Source organism: Aspergillus pseudodeflectus (genome assembly GCF_044049435.1).
Source record: "Aspergillus pseudodeflectus strain CBS 756.74 chromosome Unknown BJX68scaffold_69, whole genome shotgun sequence".
NCBI classification, from domain to species: domain Eukaryota; kingdom Fungi; phylum Ascomycota; class Eurotiomycetes; order Eurotiales; family Aspergillaceae; genus Aspergillus; species Aspergillus pseudodeflectus.
Genome location: NW_027263845.1, coordinates 140,508 through 154,984, shown reverse-complemented (window position 1 = coordinate 154,984; position 14,477 = coordinate 140,508). Strand labels below are relative to the sequence as shown.

At 51.4% G+C, this 14,477-nt stretch overlaps 8 protein-coding genes across 8 annotated transcripts; 6 read left to right on the top strand and 2 right to left on the bottom strand.

The window, feature by feature from the left end:
• Positions 1-1,901: 1,901 nt before the first annotated feature.
• Positions 1,902-2,708, top strand: BJX68DRAFT_271892 (uncharacterized protein; the record flags this gene model as incomplete). Its single annotated transcript, XM_071047058.1, has 5 exons — positions 1,902-1,952; positions 2,069-2,122; positions 2,181-2,246; positions 2,294-2,473; positions 2,529-2,708. 5 exons carry the CDS (start codon positions 1,902-1,904, stop codon positions 2,706-2,708), a joined length of 531 nt encoding a protein of 176 aa, XP_070893850.1.
• Positions 2,709-3,858: 1,150 nt separating this feature from the next.
• BJX68DRAFT_190859 (uncharacterized protein) lies at positions 3,859-5,484 on the top strand. Its single transcript, XM_071037376.1, has one exon. It carries the CDS (start codon positions 4,069-4,071, stop codon positions 5,392-5,394), a length of 1,326 nt encoding a protein of 441 aa, XP_070893849.1. The 5' UTR covers positions 3,859-4,068; the 3' UTR covers positions 5,395-5,484.
• Positions 5,485-6,201, top strand: BJX68DRAFT_190860 (uncharacterized protein). Its single transcript, XM_071037377.1, has one exon. The coding sequence runs from the start codon at positions 5,575-5,577 to the stop codon at positions 6,052-6,054; it is 480 nt and encodes a 159-aa protein (XP_070893848.1). The 5' UTR covers positions 5,485-5,574; the 3' UTR covers positions 6,055-6,201.
• A 2-nt stretch (positions 6,202-6,203) lies between these two features.
• BJX68DRAFT_271890 (uncharacterized protein) lies at positions 6,204-6,518 on the top strand (the record flags this gene model as incomplete). Its single annotated transcript, XM_071047057.1, has 1 exon — positions 6,204-6,518. One exon carries the CDS (start codon positions 6,204-6,206, stop codon positions 6,516-6,518), a length of 315 nt encoding a protein of 104 aa, XP_070893847.1.
• Positions 6,519-7,713: 1,195 nt separating this feature from the next.
• Positions 7,714-9,062, top strand: BJX68DRAFT_190932 (uncharacterized protein). The gene is made up of 3 exons (XM_071037378.1): positions 7,714-7,726; positions 7,858-8,797; positions 8,852-9,062. Coding segments are annotated over exons 2-3 (618 nt in total). The 5' UTR covers positions 7,714-7,726; positions 7,858-8,181; the 3' UTR covers positions 8,854-9,062.
• A 236-nt stretch (positions 9,063-9,298) lies between these two features.
• On the bottom strand, positions 9,299-11,198 carry BJX68DRAFT_247256 (Alpha/Beta hydrolase protein). The gene is made up of 2 exons (XM_071041751.1): positions 10,264-11,198; positions 9,299-10,210 (listed from the first exon to the last, which is right to left on the bottom strand). The coding sequence occupies exons 1-2, from the start codon at positions 11,122-11,124 to the stop codon at positions 9,374-9,376; spliced, it is 1,698 nt and encodes a 565-aa protein (XP_070893845.1). The 5' UTR covers positions 11,125-11,198; the 3' UTR covers positions 9,299-9,373.
• Positions 11,199-11,754: 556 nt separating this feature from the next.
• On the bottom strand, positions 11,755-12,280 carry BJX68DRAFT_247254 (uncharacterized protein). Its single transcript, XM_071041750.1, has 2 exons — positions 12,213-12,280; positions 11,755-12,156 (listed from the first exon to the last, which is right to left on the bottom strand). Exons 1-2 carry the CDS (start codon positions 12,254-12,256, stop codon positions 11,949-11,951), a joined length of 252 nt encoding a protein of 83 aa, XP_070893844.1. The 5' UTR covers positions 12,257-12,280; the 3' UTR covers positions 11,755-11,948.
• Positions 12,281-13,667: 1,387 nt separating this feature from the next.
• On the top strand, positions 13,668-14,475 carry BJX68DRAFT_247251 (DUF4396 domain-containing protein). Its single transcript, XM_071041749.1, has 2 exons — positions 13,668-14,094; positions 14,154-14,475. The coding sequence occupies exons 1-2, from the start codon at positions 13,713-13,715 to the stop codon at positions 14,444-14,446; spliced, it is 675 nt and encodes a 224-aa protein (XP_070893843.1). The 5' UTR covers positions 13,668-13,712; the 3' UTR covers positions 14,447-14,475.
• Positions 14,476-14,477: the final 2 nt, after the last annotated feature.

The following is a 14,477-nucleotide window of genomic DNA, read 5'->3' as shown; positions in this document are numbered from 1 at the left end:
TAGCCCGATGGCCGCCCGAGGTGGAAGTGGCCGGCTCAGCATCGATAAGGGACGAGTAGCACCGGTAATCGTCAAAGGTCAACGAGTCGAACAAAAGGACGGCATTGCAACTAGCATGACGAGGCCCATGGTGTAAAAGTCACTACACATAGGTGTCGAGTGCGCGTCACGAGCGGGATCAATTTCTGGCCGCGGCCTGCAGTGGGAACAATCCATTTCCCGCTGTTGCTGCTGGCATCCGGCCGTTTCGGAACGTGCTTAAACTATGCCGGATGGTATCTTTGCTCAAATAAAGTCTCACATCCTTCGTATCGACGACTAGTCTAGAAATTTTCGGTCGATGTCCGGGTTTGAAGGGGGCGATAACACCGTTGAGCAACTGACTCGCAGGGTGCATCTAAAGGATGGCGATAAGGTTAAGTGGGCTTTATGTTGACCAATTATATCAGGATAATTGTCCCAGCATAATGGTACCGGACTCGATTCGAAGCGGTCCCGCTCAATCACAGAATCATATGGAGCCCCGCGCTGTCAGCCAATGATTCTCCACGATTAGGCGCTGTTGGTGATTGTGACATGTGGGGAGCGCCGCGGATTTAGCCCCTCCTAGAAAATACCGCCGGGGATCCGACCAGACGATCGTTGCTGGATTCTCACTGGCCAACACGTAACCAACAGTGCACTTCCTTGTTTTCGAACGGCCGAGCCGTGATTTGGAATTCTGCCGGCGATAAGCCAAAGCTTCGAGTCGATCGTCAGGCCATAACGTAGGGGCTGAACCCAGCGTCCACTAATTCCTGGGCGGAGTGGTTGGCGTGACGGTCGTCCAATGGCGCTGTTGGCGATAGCGGCCAATCGACCGAGTTGGTCCTGTTGGGGATATCAAGAATGCATGTGAAATACCTGCCCATCAATCGACCCGATTTGGTCAGTTGGAATGGCGAGTGTCAGGCGAGAAGGAATTTGTATTTGTCTTGGTGTTAGTTTTACGGCACGATGCTCCATCCTCTCTATTCGGGTGATGGATCAGATCCTGCCGTCAGTTGCCCCCTGAGCTGCTGGAGGGAGGGAAACAAAGCCCCTTTCCGCGTCCTATATTTGCCACACGCGCAACCACGAACTAACCACACTTGGGGTAACACGAGACCAGAATGGGTGGCCAATCAGATTGGTTACCGTCATGCTGGGACCGACCAACTTGACCTGGGCATGCACCGTGCAGGCGATGATTGTCGTCTGGCCGGATTTTGCGGGCTGTGGACGAAGTGCTTGCGACTTGCCTTCACAACTATCGTAGAGCTGTGAACTGATACGGGACGCGCGCAAGCATGTGAATCTGCCACAGGACTGTTTAAATCCGGGGCAATTCAGAGATTGTACCCCAAGAGCAGAAACAATGGAATGCATAAGCATTGTATTAATGCCATTGTAAAGCGGTGGGCAACGCGCACCGCATACTTATGGACGGGGTTAAAGTGCTACCGCAGGCAATTGATGGCGTCTTGTAACAAACACCCTGTCGAGTTAGTTGATGTCAACAGGCCACCCCTGCGGCAGGAAGGGCACAGACGGTCGCACGGAGAACAAAGATGGTGGGCAAAAATCAAGCTTTCCTGGCTATACGGCATGCCCTCTCTGAGGTGCCATGCACCCCTCGATCACCATCTGGTAGTGTGAATACTCCATGCCGTCAAAAAGTAACAGATCAACCACCCAGGCCACTGACCGGGTATGGCCGCTACATCGCCGGACATCAACAAGCTGGTGGTAGTGCCATTTGCCAGCCTTTGCTCCCACACGGAAGATCTTTGGCCTGACCCAGGACAACGCCTGGTGCCTTAAATACTGACTTCGCACCCCTCCGTTGGTGCCTCAGAGAACAACGCAAGGACGGAGACACCATGAAGACATACAGCATCCTCAGCTGCATCATTTCGGTCGGCCTGGGCGCAGTAAGTCCCCCATTCCGAGACTATATCCCGGTCCACTTCCGGAAAGGACCCTTGCCTTCAGCGCACTTCTCTCACTCAGTCATTGTGGTGTCGCAATTGCTAACAGGGAGAGCTAGGTGCTTGGAAGAGATCCACCGCCTCTCGTATTTGACGCTGATATGGGCCATCAAGTAGGGCAACCCAAAACCTACGGGGACGACTTGAAAACACTGACAGAAGGTGGAATAGGTGTTGAACATGACTTTATTCTCTATCGCTCATCTTCACAAAGGAGGCCTTCATGTGCGGGCAACGGTAAGCCACCATCTGTACCAGTAAACGCAGGGCTGACGAAAGAACAGGATGCACCAACCAAGCCCCAGTGCTTCCCCGAATACGGAATCGCCCGCGTGGACGAGACTACAAGCAACATCGACCATCTGAACGATGTTGCAGCCCAAGGCGCGGTGTGCGTGGCGGAGCCTGGAACCTGCGCTCGCCCATCTCATCTGGGCCACTCCTCCATTTTCATGTGCAATCAAGTACGGTCCAACAATCTTAGATAAACATGGCACTGCGACTGACAAGAAGCCACAGTTGGACCATCCCATCCAAACGATGTGTGTAGACCTTATCAACGCCACCACGGCCCTGTCTACGGCCTGCCGCTTCGGAAATTATTATACGTATGGCTACCTGACGAACACCACCTCGGGCCCTGACAGCTATCCATATGTGGTGGCCCTCGGTGACGACTATGCCTTTGGGTCGCATTGACCCTCGGGCAACTTGATTCTATTGCCACCCAACATTTGGAGTGTTTCCCGGGTGGTTGTGGGGGTTTAGGGTAGGGCATTGGTGCCAATACTTGAATGGGCAACTATCCTGAGAAGTGAAGGGTTGGTTTCATGTTCCCGTGGACAGGATGATACTTGGCCGTCAATTCTAGGCACTTTTTTTGAGCCGAGCCCCACGAAGCCCTCCGTAGGAAAGGTTTCTGCTCCGGCAAAATCCCGAGACGGTAGTCAATGCCAGGGACTCGAGTCTCTGCGCATTTTTATTTACCATTTAACCTGAGAATTTAGTTAGTCGAACATGGTTATGGCCTGTATCTGGGCATCAATTTCCAGAAGGGTTGAGTACTTAAACCGACTCTTTCTGCAGGCCTCGCCCTGGATGGCTTAACCAAAACAATCACCAAGGCTTTAGCAAATCCCCATCGAGAAAAGGCAAAGGGCCATATTTTCTTGCTGTACCTGGAAGCCCAAGCAGGCGGAAGTATATTGAAGGGACTTGAAAGGATCGAAGAAACAGTCCTCAGATTCTACCCTTGGAATCACCACTGGCCAACAACGGACCGCCATGGCCATGGCTACGGATGAGTCTGGATTGTCTGCAAATGGGTGTAGTCTGGTATTGCGATCTCTGCGTCGGTCTACCAACAGGAACTAGATACTGCGCTTCCTTCTGTGTTGTAGTACCCAATGTTACCAGGTATGTGCCGGAATAAAGAAAGAGCGCAATTATTTTCTGGAAAATGGATAAACTTGGTACGGACGTTGGCAGGCGGATGCTGAAGCGTGTGGAGATGCTTCGCCTTCTAGTCGAGTGCTACAAGATCCATTACGGTGCAACTACCGAGGCTGTCACCTCGACCTTGTATCAGCTTGTTAGCCATTACACCTCTATAAACGAAACGCACGAGGCCGAAAAACTAACAATGGTCCTGCAAGGGTCCTCCGACGACAAGGGCCCAGCAACTCTACCAGACCGACGGCCCTCGAACGAGTCCCTTATCGTCCAGCTACATGGCCCAAAGGGTGCTGTGGAACACGACTCCGTTCTTGTTTTTGAGGATGTTGGGCAGGACGAGCTTATTTCGCACTCCTTTGATTTCGAAGCCCTGTTTACACTAGCTGATAAATATGTCCAGGACGGTAACAAGGTGACTGCCGAACAAACCTTTGTCGATGTTTGGCAACGAGTCAGCAGGGCGTACCGCTTGCACCAATACCTGGAGTGGGAGCTTCGCAGCCTCCGAGTCATACAGGCTTACTCCAGGTTTCTAGTGTCTCAGCAGAGGAAATCAGAGGTCGCGTCGATTCTCTCAAGCTTCTGGGTAGAGCACCAACAGACAATGTCTAGTTCTGAGGAGACTGTCGCCCAATACGTCGCCGTTGCGCAGCTCATGCAGACTGTACAGCTATCCTGGCAGGCCTTGGAGGTACTCAAGCAGACTGCCCAATACACCAGCCATCAGAGCTCGTTGTACAAGAAGATTCAGGAGCACATCAATATCACTACGCGGGGCATCAAGAACATCAGGGAAACCTCTACTACAGCAATTAGCGAGTCTGAGTTGCTAGAGGAAATATTTGATGGCTCAATGGACAGCAAGTTTACCTCAACAGCTACGCGCACACTCGTCCAGATGTACATGTCGCAGCACCGGTGGAGAGACGCTACGAAAGCGATCAAGAAGATACCCCAGGCAGTGTGGCCTTCATTCTTCGCGGTGTCGGATGACGATGTAAGACTCCCATTCAAGGATGTACAGTTCTGCATCGAGCTCGCACAGCAACTCCGAGACTGCTACACATATCGCCGGCAGACATCTAAGGAAGAGAACGTCAGCTTTCGACTCTATCGCACCCTCCGACGTGATCGACCAGCCGGAGATAAGGTGCTTCAGTCCGTCACGCAGAGGCTGATTCACCTCTACGAGCGTACACGCCAAACTGACAAGCTCGTCTCCATCCACACTGACGTCCTCAACGACTATTCCAAGCACTCTGGTCAGGACAACCCGGTCGTCCTGCAGCAGCTGTGGACTCTGGCTGAGTTAACCCTCCCGCAACCAGCGTCGCTTGCCTACTATCGCCGAATCTTCGAGATACTGAACAAGGACTCCAACGTTTGCGACTCGCGTAGCTTTGAGCCTCTCGTCATCATGGTAACAGAACTAATCAAGCAAGAGCGTTACCAAGAGGCACTGCGACCCTGTCAGATACTATTCAATAGCCTGCAGAATCCGCGCATCAACGTTCAGCTGCGAGGTTCAGGATTTGTCCGGTCCGTCTACGATCGCTACGTCCTGTGTCTACAGATGACAAGCGCGGACATCCATGTCATCCACAATGTGACCGTGCAGTATCGCAAGACCTGCATCGCTAACTTCGGTGCCCAAGCCGCCATCATAATCCACGCGACGCAGGCGCTGGCGTTCATCGCCCAGGGCATCAAGCAGTATGAGGCTGAAGTCACTGAGCTCTTCGAATCCCTGCTCGAGATGCACTCAAGCGAGGTCGACATCGATTACGAGAATATCCGAATCACGCTGGAGGCGATATATGAAAGCCACGACGGCATTGACGTGACATCGACAGAGCTTACCACTCAGCAGTTCAACCGCGTTATTACTGCTCGGGTCAAGCGCCTGTCTGGCATTCGCGAAACGTACTGATGCGCTCATGAGACCTATCTGTCCCAGACGGAAGAAGTGGTTTTTCTGTACGAGAAGAGAAAGGAGACACAGGCTGCGACGGCGCTACTCCAGGAGTCTGCAATCCATATTGCCTCTTCCAAGCAATTTTCATCCCAGCAGGTCGCCGCTGCTAGGAGCATCGTCGCTAGCTATAGAGCTATGGGACAAGTTCAACGTGCTAGAAAGCTGTCACTGGAGATCTACCGGCAGATGGTTGCAAGGGACACGACCAATGTGGGCTCTGCTGGGTTTGACCTTACTTCGAACCAGCGGCACAGCCTGCTATTCCTGGCGCAGCTCGAGTACAGCCTACGAGAGCGAGAGGAGGCTTCTCTGACCATGGCCGAGGCCCAATATTTCGAGCGGTTCCACAACGCGATCCACTCCAAGTCCAGTACCCTCCAAAGCGTGCTGGGTAACGTGTCACACTTCCAGGTGCTTTTGCTGGCTAGGGGCCAGACAGAGATCTCGCACCATCTAGTCGAGCAGCTTACCGACTACTTCATGTCGACACAAGGCCAGAAGCTCGAACTGAACCGGAACCAGGCCACCTTGTTCCTGTCGACCACCCTCGATCATTTCATGTCGCATTCCTCGCAGAACTTCCTCCGATCGATCGTCCTCGCCGCCCACGGCTGAGCCATCCAGCTTCTGCAGTCGAAGGACCTCGATAGAAACCGGTCCGTCTGCGACTTGGCCGAGGCCACTCTTAAGTACGTTCGCGCTCATGATGGCTTCTCCTGCATCGCGTCGGTGAAACTGCTCCACAGGCCCCAGACACCGAGAAGATGCTGCAGGTCTCAGGAGCCTTCATAAAGGAAATGTTGGGCTACTGTAAGAGTAAAGACATCGATCTCACATCACTGGACGCCGTCAACCTCAACAGCCTTATCGAATCCCTCGACAAGGAGAAAGACTACCAGAAGCTGGCATGGCTGCTCACGGCACTCTCGGAGAAGCGCCAGAAGACCCGCGCAAGGGGCCCGGACAGCACATACACGCTTGCGCTTGGCCGCATGCTCGCTATAACCTATACCCGATCGGCGATTATTCGTCTTCAAGGATGGGCTACTTTGAAATCCATTCAACCCTCGGTTCAATAATTTGGGAAAGTAAGATCTTGGGCACCCTTAGCAAGTCTCGAAATGAATGTTGGTTGAACACACTCAAAAAAGAAGAACTACCCGCAATGTTAGCAACTGGTAACTCATTGATCCATTGATGTCACCTGTCAGGGTCGAAACAATCGCCCACTTTCTGAGAGACTTTTCCTTATTAACTTTATCATCAGCAGTCAGCTGGCCCGTTTAAACACGGAAGGATCTCGCGCCGGCGGAGACAAGCGCGACAATCTCAAGAAATACAGCGACATGATGGAAGAAAAGCAATGCGTCGGAGAGTAGCTCGACCATCACAATATGTGCGGCCCAATCGGGCAGAGGCAGAATCTCAACATGTTATTGTGTTCCGTATCTAAGATAAGAATGGACGCTGGAAGGCGGATCATGGGGTCTTCGTTGATCGGACCGACCCATCGCAGGTGCAACGTATCATTGTTGCTATTTTGGCGGTCTCATGGCAGATCAGCTCACACCTAGTGGGAGTTTCGTTGACTTCATCTTAACGCCCCTCCAGCTGACAGGATACGTACTCGCCATAGGTGTATCGCTACCACAAGGCTTCTCGGCGGCAATGCCTGACCCAGAAGGATCGGACGCCGCAGAGTGGAGAGTATGAGCTACCTACCCAAGCAGTTGTCCACATTTAAAATAAGCCGTAGAACCGGTGTTGACGGTCCGGAGCAGAGACATGCCCCGAGCTTTGACCAGGGCGCATCCACCCGAAATTTCAAATTGAAGAAACCGGTTATTTTCTTCCATCCACATTCCCAACTCTCATAATGTTCCATCGTCCATCCAGTTCTGCTGAACCAAGACAACTCCTGAGGAGAGTGGGCCATTGCTCCACCAAAACTAGCAGAAGGCGGCCTTTGATTGCTCTGCCCTTCATTTAATCAAGGCTCCAGCATTTTGAGCACGGTGGTTACAGTTCAGTATGTTACTGTGCTATTCGGTGACGAATGTGTTGGTCTGATTAAACTCGAGAAGGCAAGAATAGGTGGGAGAAGGCAATTCTTGCAGGACAGGGGGAAATTAGATGCCCAAGTTACTCCCACCTCAAGGAGGGAGTACAGGAAACAGAATTTAGAAGAGGGAAAAGTCTCTGAGAAAGTGGGCGATTGCTTTGACTCTGACAGGAGTGGGGCCAATGAGTCACCCATTGTTGGGCACAATGATTGAATTAAGCTACGGTTAGCGCAGCGCGACCTCCCAGTATGTTCAACTCGTCTCTATTTCAAGATTTGCAGCTTTTTTTGACGGCCTCAAGATCTCCCCTTTCTATATCGGGCCCGTGATTTGATGAATCTAATTTTGTTTCCAGCCCAAGGTTGTTGAACAGAGATTGAACAAACCTTTAAAAGCTGGTCTTCTTTGAAAGGGCAAAAGAACAGGGCAGAAAGCACGGCTTTCTCTTTGAAGCCACTTCTTCCGCGAAGCAACGCCAGGAGTGATTCCGACTCGGGACTGCTTTCTTTTGGGAGAACTTGTGAAACGCTGAAGCTTCACTTCCCACACTGCAGCGCTTCAGTGCCTTAGCGTTTCGGCTCTCAGCTAAATAGTTCTACCTACTTTAGAATTCATAGAAGCCGAAGTCACCATAGGGCGGCAACTTAAATACTGTACCGCCAAATCACTCTCCAGACAAATGATGAGTCGCGAGATCGATTGGAACAAATTATGTCAGGTTTTTGCCAAGGACGGCTTTCAGGACATACCGCCACCAACTGGAAAATACTGTCCAACAAGGCTTCGCTTATGGGAGGACTGCGCAGCCAGACAACAAGCAATTTACGACGCGGTTTGTGGCTACCTGCAGCCAACAGGGCAAGACACACCACGGTTATTTTCATCTCTGGTTGCACTGGAGGATATCGGCCGACGATTCGGTCGCCGACCGCTGAGCAGTGAGCAAGATTTGGAAAGTTACGAACGGTTTGCAGTGGAAGACCACGTTCACGACGTGATCACAGAATTATGCAGGATCCCCGAAGCTCGTCAAGAATTCCGGCTGGGGAACGGAGTGCGGTTTGATAACCATGCGAACGCCCTTGACGAAGTTGATCCATCCGAGGAAGAGCCTTCCATCCCAACACGATCCCGACCAGACCAATTCTGTATCCATCGGGTCGACGACGACGCCACCACCCTCCTCACTACTGTCGAGTATAAGCCACCGCATAAGCTGTCTGTCGAAAACCTCCGAGTGGGGCTTCGGCCGATGAACTTCTGGGAAACAGTCGTGATGATAGTATGGAGCAAATGTATCTTGACGACGCACGCCATCATCCAATAAACACTGACCGAGAGAGGAGTAGAGAAAAGGGAGAGGGAAACAAATGGGACGGGGTCAGACAAGGGCTCACCCGGGGAGGCGACGCAATCGCCGTGCTGACCAGTTCTGTGTTCACGCCGTGGCTGATGAGCGCCAGATACCAGTATATGCGAACTTGGACAGCCGCTTTGGAAGACTGCGTCGAGCGCCAGCGAAACCAATCTCAGACCCAGAACCTTCGAGCCTTGGCTAATATCACGATGTTTCTTATGCAGAAGTATCTGAAGCCTGATGGTGTAATTGGCATCGACGGAACACATTGGCGGTCAGACCCCCTAGAGTTCCTGTCAGCTACGGCATCGGTCGCGACAATCCAAGATTTACGAAAGGTCAGCCTGCCATCTTTATCCTGAGTTGGTAATATTTGTGTGATGAATAAAATAGTATGTCTAAATACGGCATTTAGAATAAGAATAAGCCGCCAAAAATAGGCGATAGAATAGAATATTTACCATACTCGGCATTTCTAATCAAACGGGACCGTAAGTTTGAAACACTCCCTACCTTATAGTCGGAAGTTCTGAATATTGTTCTTGAGAAACGCTGCGGCCTCACTGCGGAAGTCATCAAAAATGAACTCTGAGTGATCAGCGTACATATTAAGTAGTTGGTGACTCTCATTCCACTGCGGCCAGTGGCTATAGGTACCTTCGTTCCCCTCGTTTGGATCCAGTGAGTTGACAAAAGAAATATAGTACGCGTGGAAGGCGTCTGACGCATAGTTTGGTTTGATGCCGAAGAAAACTTGGAGCAGATCGCTCCCGTGGAAGGTACCCAGGACTGGTGCTCCGTGGTCATAAGAGCTCATGTATGACCAGGATGGAATTTCTGGGCTCAGGGACTCCGTTGCTTCCAGGAAGATGCGCCTGGTGAGTGAGAACTCATGGTCACCGACAATAGCAGCCAACCGTTTGAACTCAGGGTAGATGTTCCACCATTCCCCCGTGCGGAAGGGTGCGCCGTTCTCGCTAATGTCGGCATACAGGGAGACAAACTCCTCGAGGACTTCCCGAGAACCATTTGGAAAGTAGACGTTGTTAAGGTAGTCCACTAACAGCTCTTCCGTGGTAATGTTGGACTGGAAAAGCGCCCAAACCGTCCCCTCATCCTCTTGACTTCCAGCAATAAAAGGGACCTGGGCGACCTTGTTCTTCAAAGCCAATTGGTCTGGTGATTCTGCCACCACAAGGCCATCAGGACGGGGAATGTAGGAAAGCGCGAGGGATTGGTAGCCTAGCATGGCTGGAACAGAGCTCGTGGCATCGAGAAGAGAGGTATAGTCCAGGTTGCGAAGGCATTGCAGCGTATCCATCGCTGCCGAGCAACCCGCGCTATCGACGACCTGTAGACTGATTAGCCTCGGACTTTTGCTCGGGGTTGCGGGAAAAAACAAACCGTGTCGTAGATCCCTTGAGCTTTGGGGCCGTCCGTTGGGTCCGCTGGTAGGAACGAACCTGAATTCAAAATGGCCCCGCGGAAGAGGGGTTCTCCAGTAATGTCCCCAGAATGATTGCCAGAATAGAGGGCCATCTGGTCAAAGACAGACCAGGCCCCTGCAGACTCGCCCCAAACCGTGACTTTTGCAGGATCCCCTCCAAACGCACGAATGTTATTAGCAACCCATTGCAGGCCCAGGCGTTGATCTAAAAGCCCTACGTTGGATGATCCCTCTTCTTGGATTTCTCGACCAGGAAGAAATCCAAATCCCCCTAGCCGATACGCGACGGTCACCACAATCATCGGTTTGCCTAGCTCAACAGACTTCTCGACCCATGGTGTTCCATCATACATTGAATTCCAACCTAGTTGGAAGCCACCGCCGTGGATGAAGAAGAGGATAGGAAGATCATCCCCCTCTTTAATCCCCGCAGGTCGATGAATGTTGAGGTAAAGACAGTCTTCGCTGGCTGCAAAAACAGGCTTCTGAAATAAGGGGCTATTGAGTAGAGTGGTGAGGAACTCAGGGATGAGGGAATTTCCGTCTGTTGTACTGCCGACGAATTGTGGACAAATATTCTTGTTTTCAGTAGCTTCGTACATGCCATATGGTTCAGTTAAGGGCACCGGGGGCTTGAAGCGGAGATTCCCAACCGGAGGCTTAGCATAGGGGATGCCAGGGAATTGTTCGACGTCACCAGCTAACCCAACTATAGTAGCTGCAGGCGAGGCTATAGTGACAGTTGGGGTAGAGGCAGCACCACAAGCCAAAGGTAAGAGAGCTAGGGCTGTTGCCCCAAGTGACACATAGGTTTTCATGTTCGATAAATGCTGTTCGAAACTTATTCAGGAATCAAGGCACAGGTGGAAAATGAATTAGAATTATCTGCAACATCTGCCCTGTCCTTCAGCCCCGTTATATGATTCTCTGCCAGCGTTTTATACATGAAGATCATGACTACGTTTGGCCTTCCACTTGTCCGGAGAATCCTAAGTTTAATTAAATCAAAGCTAACTTTCTCCGTTGTCTGTAGAGGGTGGAGTGGCGCCTCCAGGATCAGGGGTAATCTACGATCCCCTGGGATTAGCTCGTGAGAAGAGAGTAGGGTTCATCCAGTAGAGAATCTCATCTCCTGAATCCCATACTAGCCATCCACGTGGATGCAATATCTGAGACATGGAGCCTAAAGCCTTTGGTCCGAGGGCTCTCCAGCCAATCATATTATAGGTTGCGATCAAGGTATTAAGGTACTGAGGAAGTTCCGTTCTTCCAGGCCGAGTTCCAAGCCAGCAGCGTATATCGGGGCTTGCTAGTGGCTGCTTTCCACCCCCGCTGCTGATCACCTACACAGGAAGGATCCGAAAAACTCGGAGTACATTCCTCTCCAAGCATGTGACACCCTAGGCGCACGCTTGGTTTCGTTTAAAAAACCGAGATCAAGGTATTGCCCCATTACTTCCTAAGGTTACACTTGTTCTAGGCAGCACTTGCGCACCACTCAGTCATTAGTTTGCTAACGTCGAATGCAACCGGAGAGAGCAATTTCCCCGATTACAATGTCTAATTGTTCACACTAGTATCCCACCGGTCATCCCACAGCTTACACTATTTTTATTCTTCTGCCTATCCAACGACTTCCTTACTATGGATACGGGCGAACAGATTGCTGCATGTGGATAATTATATCCCGCGAGGTGGTAGTCGTAGTTATTTGCCCGCTATCTTCGACATTTATTAGCGGTAGTTCCACGTTATTGGTTGAAAAGAGAAGATCTTTCGAAACGGTATATTCATGGTCACAAGAGTTGATCCGAATTGTGACGCAAGGACCATGATAGATCGGAGGGATGCTAGAAACCTGACGCTTAGCTTTTATACGAAATTATTAGCTTGCTACAATACATACGATCTCGCGAAGTCCGTGGCAATTGCTCCAGATATATCAGTCATTGCTTTGATATGCGATCGGTGAATCCTTTCAGAAGATAGAGTGGATTTGGTTTGGTTTGGTTTGGTTGTATTTTACGGCCGTGGTTCACCGCCTAAGCATGTGTCCCACCGTCCCCAGATGGGGCAAAGGCCGCCAGGGGGTAAGTCCTGGGCATCACTAACTAGCTGCTGGATCTAGTTCTATATACAAATTAAGGGACTTTTGCGCGTTTAATAGCTGGTCTAGTCAAAAGAAGGAAAATGCCTGTTGTGTAGGGAAGGGGGTAATGCCAGCTGCAGAGTCCTCCTACTCTCCGTGACCTATCCTACTACCACTGTCTCGTACGTTTTTTTTTTTTTTTGGTGCTGTCTCAGTCTGGCTGAGGTAGAGGGTGTCGTGTGCAGATATCCTCAAAGAAGTGGGTCTCATAGAGCCAAGTGGCTAGCTTGGCTGCCCCTTTTGGGGTGCCTAGTAAGTAGGGGATTGTTTCAGAGGGTGGCCCTAAGGGTAGGGGAAGACGTCTCTTTGCAATACAACAGAAGAGGAAGTGAAATGAAGCCTTTCTTGCGCCGCAGCGGCAGAGAAGATACGCATCCTCGTGGTTGAACCGCTCGTGGTAGGCTGCGAAGTCCCCATGTCCCGTACGCGCAGCCAGGATGCGGGCAAGAAGGGGCCTTGGGAGCTTCGGCTCCGCAGGGCGCCTGGGGGAGGTAGTGATCCAGAGGTCTTGGTAGGTTTGGGGGGCTGCAGCCTGCCAGTATCTCTGAAGCGCAGATAACATCCCTAGTTTGGCCCACCGTTTTAGAGAGGCGTATGAGTGCTTGCTTGGGGGAGGGCTCATAGTAGCTCCCTTCTTCGCGGCTTGATCAGCTGCTTCATTCTCAGGTATCTGCGTGTGGCCAGGCACCCAGCAGATCCGTACGGAGCCACCATCTGTATATGGGAATCTTTCCCTTGTTAACCAGGTGTCGGCTAGGGACCGGAAGGATTCAAAGACCTCTTGAGATGAGCCTGTGAATGGAGATAGGAGGCGTGTGGCTACCTCTAGATTGTCCAGGCATATCCAGAGGTTGGTAGCATAACAGGCTGTATGTAGTTGTAAGGCTGCCTTAGCCCCTGCTAGGGCGGCTTCAGCCTCAGCATCAAAAACCTCTTTATTCGGGCCTAAGGGGATAGAGGACTGGAGGAATTGTCTCCCAGACTGGTATATGGCAAAACCTGCGCCCGCCATCCCATTTAGTAGCTTTGAGCCGTCCGTGAAGACCTTTATATCTGTCTCTGGGAAGGAGGAGTAGAACTCGTGGAACAAGCTGTCGAACCCCAGGGCAGGCGGAAGGGGACGTCCGTATGCTTCGACATGGTACGGAAATCACGTGACCGCATGCGCCATTTTCGCGTCACGAATTTGTTCTTCTGTACGTAAATGAGGCATGGCCATGCAACTCTGAAAATATTTTAAACCTGATCAGTGGTCTTATGATCATAATGAGAATTATGCTACCTCCTTCTCTGACGGCGGTTTCCTGTCGGTGGCAGCAGCCTGTCCTGAGCTTGTTCGATGGCGGCTTCCGAGCACCTCCGCGTTTCGTCCTCTTGCAGGCTTTCCAGTGTCGGAGGCATAATAATTATTCTTCTTCAGGTACCAAAAAATGCAAAGGACGAAATATCTCCCAACATACTGTACAGAATCACTCGCCCTTCTCCGGTCCCTTCTGGTCGTGTCGCCACACGTGGCGGCGAGCTGGGATCAACACCCTACGATGCTTAGTTGGCTGCACGCTGGGCGATTTTTCTGCGCTCTGGATGCTGCAGACGTATTTCCCGGATCTAGGGATGGGCACCATTATGGCCACATCGAGTACGGCTATCCCATCTACTGACCTGCGTACAATGGGCACAGATAGCTGACCTGGACAGTGGCATCGGGAATCACAACATCAATCATCATCGAAACGATCCTCCTTCGACGCGGAGCTGACAAGCTCAGTTGGCACATGGCGGCCCGAACAGCAATGGGAATGAGCCTTGTCTCAATGTTGGCAATGGAAACTGCCGAGAATCTAGTCGATTACCATCTCACCGGGGGTATTATTGCCTTCGACGATCCGCGATTCTGGCTGGCTGCGGTCGTGTCGACTGGAGCGGGCTTTCTAGCCCCGTTGCCATATAATTATCTGCGGCTACGAAAGTATGGAAGGTCCTGTCATTGAATGAACTGCATGTATTCACTAGAAAAACTGT